Source organism: Heterocephalus glaber, unplaced genomic scaffold, assembly GCF_053883595.1.
Source record: "Heterocephalus glaber isolate CG9 unplaced genomic scaffold, H.glaber_assembly_v1.0 deba00001523, whole genome shotgun sequence".
Classification (NCBI taxonomy): domain Eukaryota; kingdom Metazoa; phylum Chordata; class Mammalia; order Rodentia; family Bathyergidae; genus Heterocephalus; species Heterocephalus glaber.
Window position 1 is genome coordinate 18,879,885 of NW_028258327.1, and position 15,869 is coordinate 18,895,753.

Sequence of the window (15,869 nt, forward strand, 5' to 3'; positions counted from 1 at the left end):
GCCAGATTTCCAGTTGATTGTTGCTGGGCCACAGGCTGATTCGGCATGTTCTGTGTGACTCGCAGACTCGCGACCTCAGTAGCCAATACAGCATTATTAATCTAATGTAATTATGTGTACAGATGTGAAATTCTGATTTATAGATATTTGACTATTTTTACTTTCAAGCTTTCTTTAACCCAAACTAGGTGAAGAGAGTTGATTATAGAAGGCGTAATGGGTCTTTTTTTAGTAAATAACAGTATGTAATTGGCTGAGGATGAGTATTATTATAGTAACAAATTAAAAATATGATCACTAAAATTAAATTCCTCCCCATATGCCAATCATTGCCTTCATCTGACCATTACTGAAAACTGTCTTATTTTGTGTATATATGGGAAATACTATTTTTATCAGTTAAATATATTTTACCATCTAACCAAATGAGCACTTCACAGTGTGTCTATCTTGGGAATATAACTCGTGCGATCAGTGAAGAATGATATATTGTTATTGAACACAGAAATGCAGTTAAGTTAGTAGTGGCAGGTGCATGCATTTTCTGGAAAGCTCTATTTCCCAAATTGTTAGTGCTTGGCCACGCAGATACACAGATAGTTAATAATACTGCTTAATTGCTGTAGTCAGATGGAGCAACACATAATTTATAGCAATTCTGAAACTGAGAACACATAAATGATAAAATATATGATAAAGACTTAACCACATTTGCTAGCCCGTAAAAGTCCAGACTGCACAGTGAGTACAGACTTACTAGTAAGCTCCATTTTTGTGCAGTGCATATATAATTTTTCTGACAGCTGTTTTCAAAGTGTACCTTTTCACAATAGCATGGTTTCTTGAGTGAATTTACTTCTGAAGTTGCTTTTATAAACAACAAAGCACTATTTCTTGCTAAAAGAAAATACAGTAAGTGAAAAGACATTTGATGATCATGAATTAGAAAACTTAATATTGTTAAACTATCTACATCTCCTAAAGCAATTTGTAGATCCAGTGTAATCTCTATCAGAATCCATCCCAGTGTTTTGGGGGTCTTTTTCTGTTGTTTTGTTTTGTTTTGCTTTGTTTTCTTGAGACAGGATGTCACTATATGTAGTTCAGGCTGCCGTTGAACTCACTGTGTAACCCAGACTGGCCTTGAACCTGCAGCAGCCCTTCCTGCCTCAGCCTCTTGAGTGCCGGGATTACAGGCATGAGCCACCATGCCTGACCCCAGTGGTATTTTTTTGCAGAAATAGAAAAGGTCCTAGAATGCATATGGAATCTCAAGGGACGCCAATAGTAGAGAAAGAACAATATTGGCAGTCTAATACTTCCGCTGATTTCAAAACATACTATGAAGCAACAGTAACTCAGCATAATTAACTACTGGCAGGAAGATTGATGGATCATTAGACCAGAATAGAGAGACAAGAGATAAATTTTTGCATATATTAATTTTCCACAAGAGTACCAAGACTATACAGTGAAGAAGGATAGGCTCCTTCAGTAAATGGTGGTAGGAAAACTAGATGTTCATATGCAACAAAATAAAGTTGGAACCTGAGTTTATCCATATAAAAAATAAACTGTAGATATTTGTTGAAAACTGAAACGTAAGACTGTAGACTACTAAACTCCTATGAAGGTAAAAGCATTGGGAAACTGTTTTGGACATAAGACTTGGCAGTAATTTCTTTAGTGTGACACTAAAGACAACAAGACTAGATTGACAAAAGGGGCTGCATCAAACTTCAAAACTTCTGCTTGTCAAAAGAAACAAGAATAAAAACCAGCCTATGGAATGGAAAAAAAATAATTGCAAATCATATGTCAAGGTGTGAGCATTCAGAATATTTAACAAACCTCTATAACTCACCACCAAAAAATTTTGATTAAAATAAGAGCATGGTATTTGAGTAGACATTTCTCCAAAGAAGATATAGAAAATATACCACTAATAAGCACATGAAAAGATGCTTAATGTCAGCAGTAATTAGGGAAATGGTGATCAGAGCCACAATGAGGTATCACCTGACATCCATCAGGATGTCCATTATCAAGGAAAAGAGAATAACAAATATTGGTGAGGAAGCAGAAAAGTTGCAATCCTTTGTGCACTGGTGGTGGGAATGTAAAATGGTGATGCCACTTTGGAAACGTGGAAGTTTCTCAAAAAATTAGAAGTTGAATTAGTGTGAGTCTGCAATCCCATATGTGAATATAAATCCAAAAGAATTAAAATGAGGATCTCACAGAGATATTTACACACCCACATTCATCATAGCATTAGCCACAATAGCCAAGAGGTAGAAGCAACCCAAATGTCCAATGACAGAAGAATGGTTAAAGAAAATGTGGTGTGTACATGTGCTGGAATACCATGTAGCCTTTGAAAAGAACCCCTGCCATATCTTACAATATGAATAAACCTTGAAGACATACTAAGTGAAATAGACCTGTCACAAAAGGGAAAATTCTGTATGATTGTACTCATTTGAAGTATCTAAAGTAGTAAATAGAAAGGTGATTACCACAGTTTGGATAGAGGGGAGAATTAGTGCTTAGTAGGTATAGAGTTGTAGTGTTGCAGATGAAAAAGTCCTAGAGATTTGTTGCACGACAATGTGAATATAATTAACACTGAACTGTACCCTTAAAAATTGTTACTATAGTAAATCTTTTATCACATTTCTAAAATGAAATCTTTGCTTACCTACTTTCATATTCAGTTACCAGTTTTACTCATTGTCTACTATATGCCAGGCACTTTATTATCCTTCCAGTGATTTAGGAAATTAAAAACCCCTTTCTTCATTTTAGTAGCTAGAAAATGGATAGTTTGAGAGGTTTAAAAACTTATTCCTGTTAAATCTTCCATATTGTGTAACACAAATATAGTTAGTTGCCTAGTAGAACGAGTTGCCCAATACTTGGATATAAATAATGAATCAAAAGTAAAAAGATGAATCTCTTAATAAGCAAAGCAGGAGAGTTAAGGCTAGAATAATGTATAGTTGAGAATAAATTTAGCAATTTTGCCAAGTGGAATGTCACATTTTCAGGGCACACTTAGTTCCAGAACCACTGAATATATTTGACCTGTTAAGTTGTTGAAAATGCAAATAGTACAATCAAATGTAATACTCATTAAAGGAAACATAATACAATTTGGAAGTTTTTATGAAGATGTGCATTGCCTAATTTGTGAATTGAAACGTCTTTTAAATTTTTACTTCCTTTCATATTCCTAGGTGTTAGTGAATATGTGGTTAGAAATATGAGAGCATTTCAAATAATGCTAATGAAGTTAAATGATTGCAGTCTACCATATTGTGAGGAAAAGCTGTTAGCTATGAAAGAAGGGGACAGAATTAAAATATTACCATGCCTGGCATTTGATTTGAAAACTGCAAAGATAAGCTGAGGGCTTCCATTTATGAAAACCATCCTCACAGCCCAATGGAATATCTTTTAAAAGGTTCTGTAGTTATTATGGATACTTATAGATTTGATACAGTAAATTGTAATCCATATTCAATCATCTGATGTGAAGAAGCCATGAAACTCACCAGCTAAAGTCAAAGTGGTAGCTTCATCTTTATATTCATACTAGCTCAGAAGTGGGAAAGGTAAGCAGCCTAATAATTAGGTTTTGGGTTATCACTGCTTGAAAAGCAAAATATTTAGGATGCACATTGGCCCAAATTTGATCCTGGTGTTTACTTTTTAATGTGCAACTTTTTCTTTTAGCCAATAAAAGAAATTGGTTAGGGTTTGACATGGGAATTTAGATAGTGAGGCCTTTCTGAAAGTTCATGAAACTTAAGCAGTACACTCAATTTCTGACAGCCATAGAGACACAGACAATATTGAAAGCATTGGTCCCCATGGTAACATATTTGCATTTGGCCCAAAGTGGCTGCTTTCGGCTTAGCTTTTAATTGCTATATATTGACAGCAGTGTTCACGACTGTGTATAAAATGTCGGATAAATGAGCATGTGTACAAGGGAGTGCACACCATATCTTCAGGCTTGATTAACACTTCAGATGACAAAGAACTCTGCATGAAGAGTTACTCAGGTGTTTTTGGCATTTCCTAATGTGTCTGTCAAAGTGGCAGCAAAAAGCCTTTCAAATGGTTTAAATATTTCCCTCAATTCTCTTTTAAAACAGGTGACAAAAGAGCTAAAACAGTATGACAACAAAATTATAGAATGCAAATTTGAGAACAACAGCTGGATCTTCATGAGACAGAGGACAGACAAAAGTTTTCCTAATGCCTACAACACCGCCATGGGTGAGTATGACAATCTGCTGGCGCTTATTACATTTAAAAAACAAAAGTTACGATATTAGAACCAAGATATGATATGCTACCTGTGCTGTCCTGCACGGTGCGGCCTAGAGTCATTTGGACATTACCCTTGTTTGCCTAGAAAAATATCTGTCAGATCTGTGCCTTGTTTGGCTCCAGTCAGCTTTAAATTCCCCTCTTCATACCTGTGGGCTATGTCATTCATCCAAAAGAGAAGTTTACAAGGTAGGACACTGGGTTGTATACAAGTTGAATTTATTGAACAATAGCAAAAGCCATGATAATTTCATCTATTTAAAACTATAAAAACCATTGTTTGCCAGATGGTAAAAAACAAATTTAGCAGGGGAAAATGTAATTTCCAGCTTGTAAAATAGCTTTACAAACAGTGGAGAACAAAGTAAATGAAAAACCATTAAAAATACACACACACACACACACACACACACACAAAATCTATTATGCTATCATTCAGTAGTGTGTTCTTTGAGTACAATCTGAATACTTTGGGAACCCAAGATTGTTAAGTTTTTTTCATGAGGAACAAAAATTAACTGAAATTTATAAGGTACACTTAGTAGTAGTAACAGTTGTTGCCCTGAATTGTGTTTAGTGGAGTTGAAAAAAGATAAAAACTGAGGTTAAAGGTTAAGAGGATTTTATACTTTTAAAGTATTCGTTCACACGATGGATGATTTGGTAAGTTCCTGTGAAAATATAGAAATCATGAATCTGGGTTTTACAATTTTAATGTTACTATTATACATTTAGGGGCTTATGTTGGAAGAAGCCCCCATGTTAAGACGAAATGAGTTCATTTCAGAATGATTAAGGAATGATTAAGCCAGTATCTTTTTTTTCTAAAACCAAATAAATAAATAAAATGAAATTGATTGGTTCTGAATTTTGATCACCCAAGAAAAGATGTTTCTCTTCTTTCCTTTCCCCAACCCCTCCCAAAGGAATAAATATGAGAAGAGGAAAAAACAGAAATAAAGTCTTTGTAAATAGGGAGGGGTGGAGGGGATAAAGGGAGGGGAGGGGTATGGGGAAAAAAATAAGAACCAAGATATATCATGTACAGGTGCAAATTCCCAATGATGAATGTCATTGTACTGTAAACCTAAAATGTACCAATAAACTTAATGAATTAAAAAAATACCAAAAAAGATGCTTTATTACATAATTTTGTTATAAAATTTTACTTGAAGTAAGATATTAGGATAAAATAATATATTCCTCTAGCTATACTGGAACCTTCCTATCCCCTAGGAATAGTGGGTAGTGGTATGTTACATGTTTCAGAGTGGACTTCTTTCTGAGAAAGAGATTGACAGAACATGTAGCGCACTTTTCTATTGAGGCTTTAATAGAATATAGACAACATTGCATTGCACTGTGCTAGAGGGATAGAAAGCCATAAGGAAGACATGCTTATATCCCAGATATTTAAAATTTTGGTTTAAAGTTAGTACTACAGTAAAGAGTAGTCACTAGAAACACACTTATTTGGGGGTCAAGAAAGGGAGATTGGTTTAGTCATATCATCCAGTCATTGAAAAGGATGTTCACCTTATTTGGATGGAAACCTTTTTCATATGCCTGTGGTGAGTTTGCCACCCTAATTAACTCTCACATGTCTGCCTTCATCCACAGCTGTGTGCAATAGCATCTCAAATCCTGTCACAAAGGAGATGCTGTTTGAGTTCATCGACAGATGTACTGCAGCTTCTCAAGGACAGAAACGAAAGCATCACCTGGACCCTGACACAGAGCTCATGCCACCGCCACCTCCCAAGAGGCCACATCCTTCAACCTAACACTTGCCTCTGACTTCAGGGTCAAGAGGAAAGATGAGTGAAAAAAATGCTGTTTCCCCATTTTTGCAGCCAGAGAAATTTAAAAATGAGTGTGGCTTGACATCTTTACACATTTTGAATTTTTTTAAAACAGGTATTGTAGCCAGCCTGTATATATTTGATTCATTTGTTTTCTCAGCGCTACAGTACCTCTTAGATTTAAACATTTTATTTATATCTGAGAAACTCAGCCTTACTTTGTGGAATATGAAGATTGAAATGTCCAAAAGTTTAAATGAGATTGAAATCAATGAAAAAGAGGCCTTGTTTATATTAGAACAATCTTTACATTTAATTTATAAAGTTAATAATCTGGAACTATGAGCACATGAAACACTGTCGTTTTTAGAAGTTGAGTTTCAACTTTGGCAATCTTTCCTTTTAAAAATTTAGGCAGTGGCATCAAAAGTTTTGTCATTTATCATGGATTTCTCACATTTCTAAAATTCCTATATTCAAAAAACAAATGACAAGTTTGCTAAGTACTATACTATATTAAACAACTTGGTCTAATTTGTATCATTTTAAGAAGGTTTTTTTGGAAAAGTGAAAAAGGTAAAACTCCATTTTTGTGAATTGCATTGTTTTTTTGAAAAATATTTTGACTATTTGTCCGCATCTATTGTTTGAACTACAGTATCAGTTATCCAATTTGTTCATTCTGGCAGTGGTTTGAGTTACTTCATGGAACTTAGATATAAACCACCAGGTCATTTATACGTTGTTCTCTTGGGAGAGCTTTCTTTTTTAAAATCCAGAGCTATTTCTGCTTTACCGCAGTGGTATCAGCACATTGTAAATTACATTAAAACACACAACTCACTGTGATCTATGGGAGCAATATCAAATACAGATGATGTTGTGTTGGTTCCCTCAAACAAAACAGCAAAGGAAGTGCCAGGTGACTCTTTTGATTAGAAAGTAATGTCAATGGAATAGAAAGCTATCACTAGAAAATGTTCTCCCACTGCTAGATAAATGCTGAGGTGAAACAGGCATTTGTAGGAAGTAAACATCAAGAAAATCAAGATATTTACATTCAAAGCCAATATTCTATCTACACTCTAGACTAAAGATGTTATTTCATTGATATTTCTAAATTTCAAAATGTTTACTAATAGACAGTGGGTTTATAGGGCAGCAAATTGATCATCTGCCATTGTTGAGAAATTATGTTCTGATGGTTTGTGAAGGAACTCTGAGAATTAACTGGTTAGAGACTAATGTATTTATTTTTAGAGGTATAGGTTTTAAGTATATTTAAGACAAGTTTTCATGATCTGAATTTTTTATATATGCATATATATGTAAATATATGCAACAGTGTATATTCTTCTACTGGTCAGAAATGAAAACCCAAATGAGTTACCTAGTAAACTGAATATCTGACAGGATTTCTATTTGACATAGCACAGATTAAACCAAAAATGTATTTATATGCGCCCGAGTTTTAATGTTTTTAAACAAAGTTTTCTCCTGCAGTGCTTTTCTACATGAAATAATTAGAATTATGCTTGAGCTCTTTCCTTTGTTGTTCCCAAGTTACATAATATGTAGTGAATTTTCCCAAATTTCATTTTAATATTTTATTCTAGAGTGCTTTAGTATGTTTGGGCACTAAAGGATTCAGACACCTGTTGCCACAGTGACTACTGAAAGAGGAAAAAGTCTTAAGGTTCCATGTGTCTTTTACAAAGTGGATCTAAAAAAATGCCTGTGCAACTCTGAGCAGTCTGATGCCTGCTTCCCCAGAATTTACAACTCCAGTATGTTGCTTGCTTCTGAGCCTATGTAGAGTCAGAGGGCCCATCTGCAGATATAAAAGCAAGTTTTCACTAATGATCTTTAATAAAAGTTAAAATGTTTATGGTAATTATAACCTTTTAAATAAGTTATGTGAAAAGAGCATCTCATTTTAAAATATCCAGATATTTTTTTCCTTGTCTTCATTTCTTTTAACAGGGCTTAATTTTCTTAACTTTATCCTTCCCTTTCAGTTACAGTGAAATTCAGTAGTCAGCCTCATAAGTAGATCCTATGTAGTCCCCAAACATACTGCCACCTGTAGTATTAAGACAAGGCACTGGGCTTGTGATGTCTGTCATGGAGAAAACCCTTCCCTTGTCAGCTCACTTCATGGTAGCTATGTTCTGAGAGTGACGTTTTTGAGACAAGAATAAAACTTTGCTTTCCTGAGTGATCACATGTAAAAACTTTTGCTTTATGTTTGGAAAAGGTGTGGATGACTCTACTGCCTGGATGGTTACATTTGCTTTCCGTGAAATGCTCAAAAAATGTCAGAACATTCCTTCTCTAATTGTGTGTCAGTGTGTATTGTAATAAACTACTGATGTAAAATAACAGACTTTGTCTACTTTGTTTCATTGGTGATGCTTTTGTGTTCCTTCTATTGCTGCCATCACCCAATATAACCCATCTATTTTATTACATTCTAGAGATTAGTTTAAAGACTTGAAAAGCCTTGTTTTTCTTTCTAAGCAGCTGAGAAATTTGATTGACATAGAGGTTTCACTTGAACCTTTTATTCTTGAAGCCAAGGGGAATGGGGGAAGGTATGTTTTTGTATGATGTTTATATTTCCATTCATCTGCCTCATATTAGCAATCTAATTTTTTTAGATTAATCAGCAGTAAATATTCTGAAATGATAAAGTAATGAACTACCAAGTTTTTGTGTTAATGTGCATTTTTACATATAGAATTTGCCACGTTCAAATTTTCAAATGAGATTACCATTTTGAACTATGCTTATAGTTCTTACTGTTCCCCCCCCCACACACACACACAAAAAGACCTTGAAAATCAGTAACCAAATATTCCTAAAGAGGGAAAACTCGTGTGCTGGAGAAAGCCCTGGATTAGACCCAGAAACAACCAGGCCCCACCTCCTATTGGTGCTATTTCCCTCTAGAAAGTCTTCCCCTTTTTATTCTGTTTACAGAATGGCAAGATTGGGTTAGATGATCAAAAAGAACCTTTCCAGGTCCAAATATGATTCTTATGTAAAAGACAGTACTTTGTAAATCTCCTGTATTCACAGTAATAGGTGCAGTACCACAACTGGATATTCACCGGGAACTATCATTGTCCTAAACCCAGTGGCTGCATGTGGATAGGTGCCATGAGCATTTTTAAGATGTGTGATCTGAAACCCAAATAGGTTTTTGTGCTCTTTTTTCTTAAGTGCTTCCTGACAGTGTGTGGAGGCCACTTCTACCTGCAGCCCCAGAGTATTGAAGTGGTTTCTTTGGTGCTGATAGAGTGAGACGTTTCACCCACCTCTTTCCAGTAGGAGATGAAGTTGGACAGGAAAGTAAATACCTTTTGAGGACCTTATTTAACTTTATTTAATATTATTTAAATGTGAGTGACTAAGCCACCAATGAAGGGAAGTTTGATATTCTCATTAAGATGCTAAATTCCACAGCTATAATTAGGAAGCAATAAGTGATTAAATTACACGCTAGGCCAACATTTTCTTGATTGTGGAATAGTTAGCTGTCAACTCTGACACTTTGGCAGGTTGTTGTCAGCAACATGTCCCTCCTCTCACCTGGCTAATACCAGGTGAGCGCAGTGCATGATAACAAAGAGTAGTGGAGGGGACTCCAAGCAGGGGTCACGTAGTCTTCTAGATTTGTATTCCAGAACATAAAGCTGTGTGTGGTGGCCCATACCTGTAATCCCAGCTACTTTGGAGACTAAGGCAGGAAGGAGAATCATGAGTTCAAGGTCAGCCTGGGCAACTTGGGCAACTTAGTAAGACCCTGTCCTAACATAAACAATAAAACGGGCTGGGGGTGTAGCTCAGTGGTAGAGTGCCCCTGGGTTTGATTCCCCAGTACCACAAATAAGATAAAAACAATCAAACATTAGTTTTAGATCTGAGAATGACAACTATTTTACCATGGAAAGACATTTCCCAAAAAGTTATGTTGACATCATTTAATAAAGAGAATCTTACACCCAAAAAAAGGAAGTAAGGCATATTTTAGAAGAAAGGACAGGCCTTAGGTAAAAACATTTTAAAACATTCACTAAATTGTGCTTTTCTTCTACATTTCACCTCAGATTGGAGAAATACTTTTCAGGAATCAATATTGAGAATCAGCAGAACAGCATAGCACCATAGGTGAAATTCCAGTCAGGGGCTTATAATTGGGAGATGGGGGTGGAAACTCTTTAAGAAGCAAAAGTTCTCTCTGTTCCATAACTAAAGGTCATTTGCATAACCATGGTAAGTTATCTCATAGGAGTTGATACCATTGTGCCCTTGTGATGAAGGTATATATTGGTGAAAAATGGAATTATCTGAATCTTTAAAAATACCCAAATAGGAAACTCTAAGCTGTTTGAGGTACAGAAGCAAGCATAGCCAAACACAGAAAAACAGTTTGGCTTTAAAAACAAATCAGACCAACAGAAAGTCATCAGTTTTCAGTTTTGACCATGGTACCAATCTGTTTTTCCTTGAGTTCACAGCTACCAGAGTGATCTTTCAAAACTTCAAACCTGCTCTGATGATTCCTTCCATTAAGAGCTGCCTGGCATAGGCAGAAAAGTCCTCGGTGATGTGGCCAGGCCTGTGGGTCTAGGTTTGGTTCCTGGGCCTGCCTGTGCTATAGTGGTGTGATTCCTTGTGTTTCCAGAGCACCACACTCTGGAAATCCAGGGACCTTTGCACATGGTGCTGTGGGCACTTCTGCCAGCAATCTCCAGCCTCCCTTCATCTCAGGATCAAGGAAGCCTTCTTGTGGACATTCATGATATGCTCCTTTGGTCTCCCCTTGAAACAAAGGGCTGTAGACATAATGGAGACTGTCATCTCTGTGAGCCATAGCACAGAGCATGGCAATAGTGGGCACTTGATCGCAGTTAGAAATTCTGATGCCCTGTGCTGTTCTCCCCTCTCAGGTTAGCCACATATGAGCATAATTTTTTTTTTTTTTTTGGCACTCTAGCCTTCTCGCCGTTATAGAAGTACTGATAATACCTCTTGTTTCTTAAGAATTTTTCAGAGGTCATCTCTGACACATGTTGTATTTAGTCCTGATGAGAAATGTCTTGTCCCTGCCTTTTACACTGACAGTGAGTGCTTCTTAGGGAAACTTCTCAGTAGGGAGCACATTATTAAAATGGTGCCCTGGTCTCTTCACTGTGATCCATTCCAAGCGAGGTGTAGGAGAAGTAGTGTTTTTAACCTTGTCTTAACTTTTTACTGCAATTTCATTGAACATGTCATATCTTAAACTAAAAGGCTCATTTTCCCAACCTACCCATTCCCACCTATTTTCTGATGTTTTCAAAGAGAAATAAATCCTTTGGTAACTACTGAGGCTTGTCAGTTACTTTTTAAAATAAACTCCAGCACATGATCCCTTAGTGTGAATCAGTGCTTCTAGCCTTGTCTTTTCAAGTGGGAAAGACAAGTGAAAGATGCTGTTCTGGTTGCTACTACTGAATTCCATCTTCCAGGATCTAAAGGTAGAAGAAAATTTACAGTTTTTCTGTAGAAGTTCTGCTGCCTTTGTGAAAGCTTTCAGGGGAACATTGTGTAGTTTTGATCTTCAGTATAAATACACAGTGTGCTCAGGTACACATTGAAGATAAGGGCTACAGAGACCCCAGTAGAACACCACAACTGAGACTATCCTGTAAAAATGTTCTTGATAATGTAGTAAGAAAACCTGTAAACATCTGGTCCATTTGAGGTGATACGAGATGCAAGGCCTTGATGGATGGATGGGAGGATTGGGCAGAGGAGGTGTGGACAGTGTGTGCGAGGGAGCACTGTCCAGAGATGTGGGAAGCAGAGTGGTCAGAAATACAGCTGTAATCGTTCCACCCTCAACTAGCAAGTCAGCCAGTGCTCTTGGCCCCTGGATGTCTCTGTAGCTGCTCACCATGTCTTTCTTCCTATTTCCTGCAAAATTCCTTGGAATTGGAGTAGGTTGCACTCAAGTCACTCCGCATCCCTCCCTACTATTCTTTCTTGAAGCTGCTGCCTACAGGCTCTCCACTGTAAACTGTCCTTGTCACTACTACCAGTTCTCTCTGTGGGGCCACAGCACTTTCAAAACCAGCCTGTCTCATGCTTTTTTATTTTATTTTTCTTAGTGGGAAATTTCAAACATGTACACAGGTAAACTAAATAAATGCCCACCTACACAGACTCACCAGTGTCCAATCTGTGATGGCTCCAGATATTTACACAGCAGCTTATGCACATAGACTCACCGTTATCTTTAACCACTTAACAATTTATCCTGAGAGTTTCTCAGGCAGCACATTTGTTTATATACTGACTATCCTAAGTGTCTGCTGGGCAGGTGTCATTTCAACCAATTGATTCTTGTTTGCAGGCGATACACTTGTTCATCTGTTTATTTATTTTATAGCGACTGTTTTTTGCATACTTTTTTATTTAGAATGTTGTATTTGCCTTTGATGTTTGTTTCTAGTGAAATCTAAGTTCTGATTATTTTCTCTTACTAATTCGTATTTATTTTATTTGGGGACAATAACCTATAATTTTATGCTACAATCTATAAAAATTCTTATTCTAAATACATTAGATATAATTTTTATACTCCAAAACTCAGTGATACTCTTTTACAATACAAAATGGACACATTTGGAACAGTGAGACTGAATAGGAAGGAAGGACCTGGAAAAGAAAAACTGAAAAAGGGAGAAATATTAGCATATCCGAGAGGAAAACTTTGTGTTAAAGGTGGAAAGACAAAAAAGATGTCTCCTTACTGTCAGCTGTTCATAATATAGAAATGATAGAACTTGAAAGAAGAAATGAAACAAAAAAATGTAGTAGTGGTCAATGATTATAATAATTCTGTGGATGGTGTTGACAGAATTGACCAATATCTAACAAGCTATCCTGTAAGCAAAAAGTGAGGAATAACATATTATCATTAAATATTTATGCACCTCCTAGACTAAACAATATGGAACACGTTTGTTATTTATTCAAAACAAGGGGATTTAAGAAGTCATTTACAATTTAGATTAATTTAGACCAAATAATTGAAAAATATGGGTAGCAAAACACCAACCAGGACATCCATCATCGAAGTCTTCACTATCATGTTTAGTGGGTAGACATTTTATTGAAATTGTACCACCCACAGAAATAATGAAGTCCAACCTGACAGTGTAAAATGTGTTGTTCAAAGAAAGACAATAATACAAAAAAGAATTCAGAAAGAGACTAGATACTACTGTCCAGATTGTAATGTTTCATTGTGTATTGAATGTTTTAAGATATACCATACACAGAAAAATTATAGAATAAATTTGATAAATTGTTTTTATATTCCTGTTATAAAAATTAATAAAAATGCCATTTTGACATCCCATATTTAAATAATTGGACTGGTAAGTGAGTAAACCTGTCAGACTGCTCCCCACTGTTGGCCTCTTTGCCCTTGACCTCCAGACCACCAAGGTCTCCTGGTTTTCTTTCTTGCTACCTATGGGCTGCTCTGTTTCTGTCTCTCATGCTGAGCCTTCTTTTCTTTGTCTTCCCAAACTCCACTAAGGAACCTGGGCTTGGTCCGCTGACCTCTGTCTATACTCCACGTGACTTAATCTCTAAACATGAATATGAGCACCATCCAGATGAGAACAGTTTCCAAATTCATCTTCAGCCCAGATTAACTAGAGTGCTCAACTCAAAGATCTAGCTGACAACTTGACATCTTCACTAGGGTGTTTAATAGTCACTTCAAGCTGAGTACATCAGAAACTGAGCTCTCTTCCTCCTATAGACTTCCTCTTTCCCACACTCTATATATGAAGTGCAGTTAATGGCAATTGCATTTTTTCAGTTGCTTCTGAATCACCCTTGACTTTTTTTGTCTTATACGTCACATCCAATCCATCAGCAAACGTTCTCAGCATTACCTTCAAATTATAACCAGAAATGACACTTCTCAATTGTTGCTTATTTCTTGCCTCGACTATTGCAGGAGCCCCCTAACTACCACCTCAACTTCTCATCTTGTTTCTTCCCTCTCCCATCTGTTCCTCACACAGCTGTCAGTGTACTACTTTGTAGAACATAGCACTCAACTAATCAAAACTGTCCAATGCCTCCCACCTTATTCAAAATGAAGTCCTAAATGCGTACTTGGCCCACAAGGTCCTATAAAACCTGGCCTACGGCCACCTCTGGTCTCATTTCCCTCTTCCTGTTCAACCACCTCATCCATAGGGCTCCTTGTTCTTTCTCCAAATTGCCAGGCAAGACCCCACTTTAAGGTCTTGGAACTTTTTCTTCCCTCTCTCTGGAATGCTTCTGGCCCAGATAGCCATAAAGCTCACTCCTTGACTTTATATACGTCTCCAGGTCAGTGGTGGTGAACCTATGGCACATGTGCCGCAGCGGGCTCTTTGTCATCATTGAAAGCTCTGCAAATGTCACCCTCACTGCCCTAGGCAAATGTTGTTTTATCATAGGTCCTTCTGACCATCCTGTTGGAAATGCTACCCCCATTGTCATCTACTCTCTTACCTTGCTTTATTTTTCTGCTGCACTGCTGGTCTGGCATACATGTTTGCTTGTCTGCCTATCATCTCACTCTCTTCTATAGAATATAAGTTATATGTGATCTAAGACTTACATTTTATTTTTTGCTGTATTTCCAGTACCTCAGCCAACCTGGTACAAAGTATAGAAGTTCAGTAAGTATTTCTAGAATCAATGATTGAAGTAGAGTTACACAAATAGGTAGAGGACAGTTTATGAGAGTTTTGAATGTCTAAAAATTTAGTCAACTGTCAGGAGCTATTGGAAGACTTTAAAGAAGTAAGTTTGGTTTTGTGTTTGTTTGTTGGTTGGTTGGTTGTAACATGGTCTCACTATATAGCCCAGGCTAGTCTCAAACTTGACATACTCCTGCCTCAGCCTCCTGAGTGCTGAGAGTACAGGCGTGCGCCACCTTGTCCAACAACAAGAAAGTTCTCTTTGTGAGAGTAATCTGGTAATTTAAGAAGCAAAAGGAAGAAAAACAAGATAATAGGTGAGTGTGGGGAGCTATTATAATAATACAGATGAGAGGTCAAAAGCCTAGGATAGGATGGCATCTACAGAAATCAAAGGAACAACTGTGTCAGGGATTCAGGAGAGAGGATCATCAAGATGCAACAATCTGTTGAGAAGTCAAGGTTACCTTCAAGGGTCAGAACCTAGGTGGGGCAACAGTGGTGCTCTTAACTAGAGACTCAATGAGAGGAAGAGCGGATGTGTTGTTTGGACCTGAAAGAATGAGGGATTTTTTAGCATGACAAATGTGGGTAGTATCAGGATGATCCAGTGGGTGCTTAAAGGAAAGGCAGATCACTGGCAAGATTTTTAATGTGCCCACATGACTAATGCCAAAACTAGTAGAGGATATGAAGTAAAAAGAAGGTTGGGGCCAGGTGCATGCCTTAATCCTAGCTATTTAGGAGACTAAGGCAGGAGGATTGCAAGTCTGAGGTCAGCCGGGACAACTTAATCAGGCTATATCTATAAATAGGGCTGGGGCTTATGGAGTGCGCTGGGTTTAATCTCCCAGTACCAAATGCGCACACACACACACACACACACACACACACACAGAGTGTGAGAAAGAGGAGAGATGTCATAGACCCCCCTCACACCAGTGGATGGAACAGAAAAATAACC

At 37.1% G+C, this 15,869-nt stretch overlaps 1 protein-coding gene across 3 annotated transcripts in view; it reads left to right on the forward strand.

The window, feature by feature from the left end:
- Nucleotides 1-8,527, forward strand: part of Rngtt (RNA guanylyltransferase and 5'-phosphatase) — a 314,302-nt gene extending 305,775 nt beyond the window's left edge. For 2 of the 3 annotated variants that reach the window (XM_021240735.2, XM_004860222.3), the window contains 2 exons: nucleotides 4,164-4,287; nucleotides 5,962-8,527. In XM_021240735.2, coding sequence (XP_021096394.1) covers nucleotides 4,164-4,287; nucleotides 5,962-6,125 — 288 coding nt within the window. In that variant the 3' untranslated portion in view covers nucleotides 6,126-8,527. The remainder of the gene's footprint in view (nucleotides 1-4,163; nucleotides 4,288-5,961) is intronic. The other variant, XM_013077976.2, reaches the window with a different exon arrangement.
- Nucleotides 8,528-15,869: the final 7,342 nt, after the last annotated feature.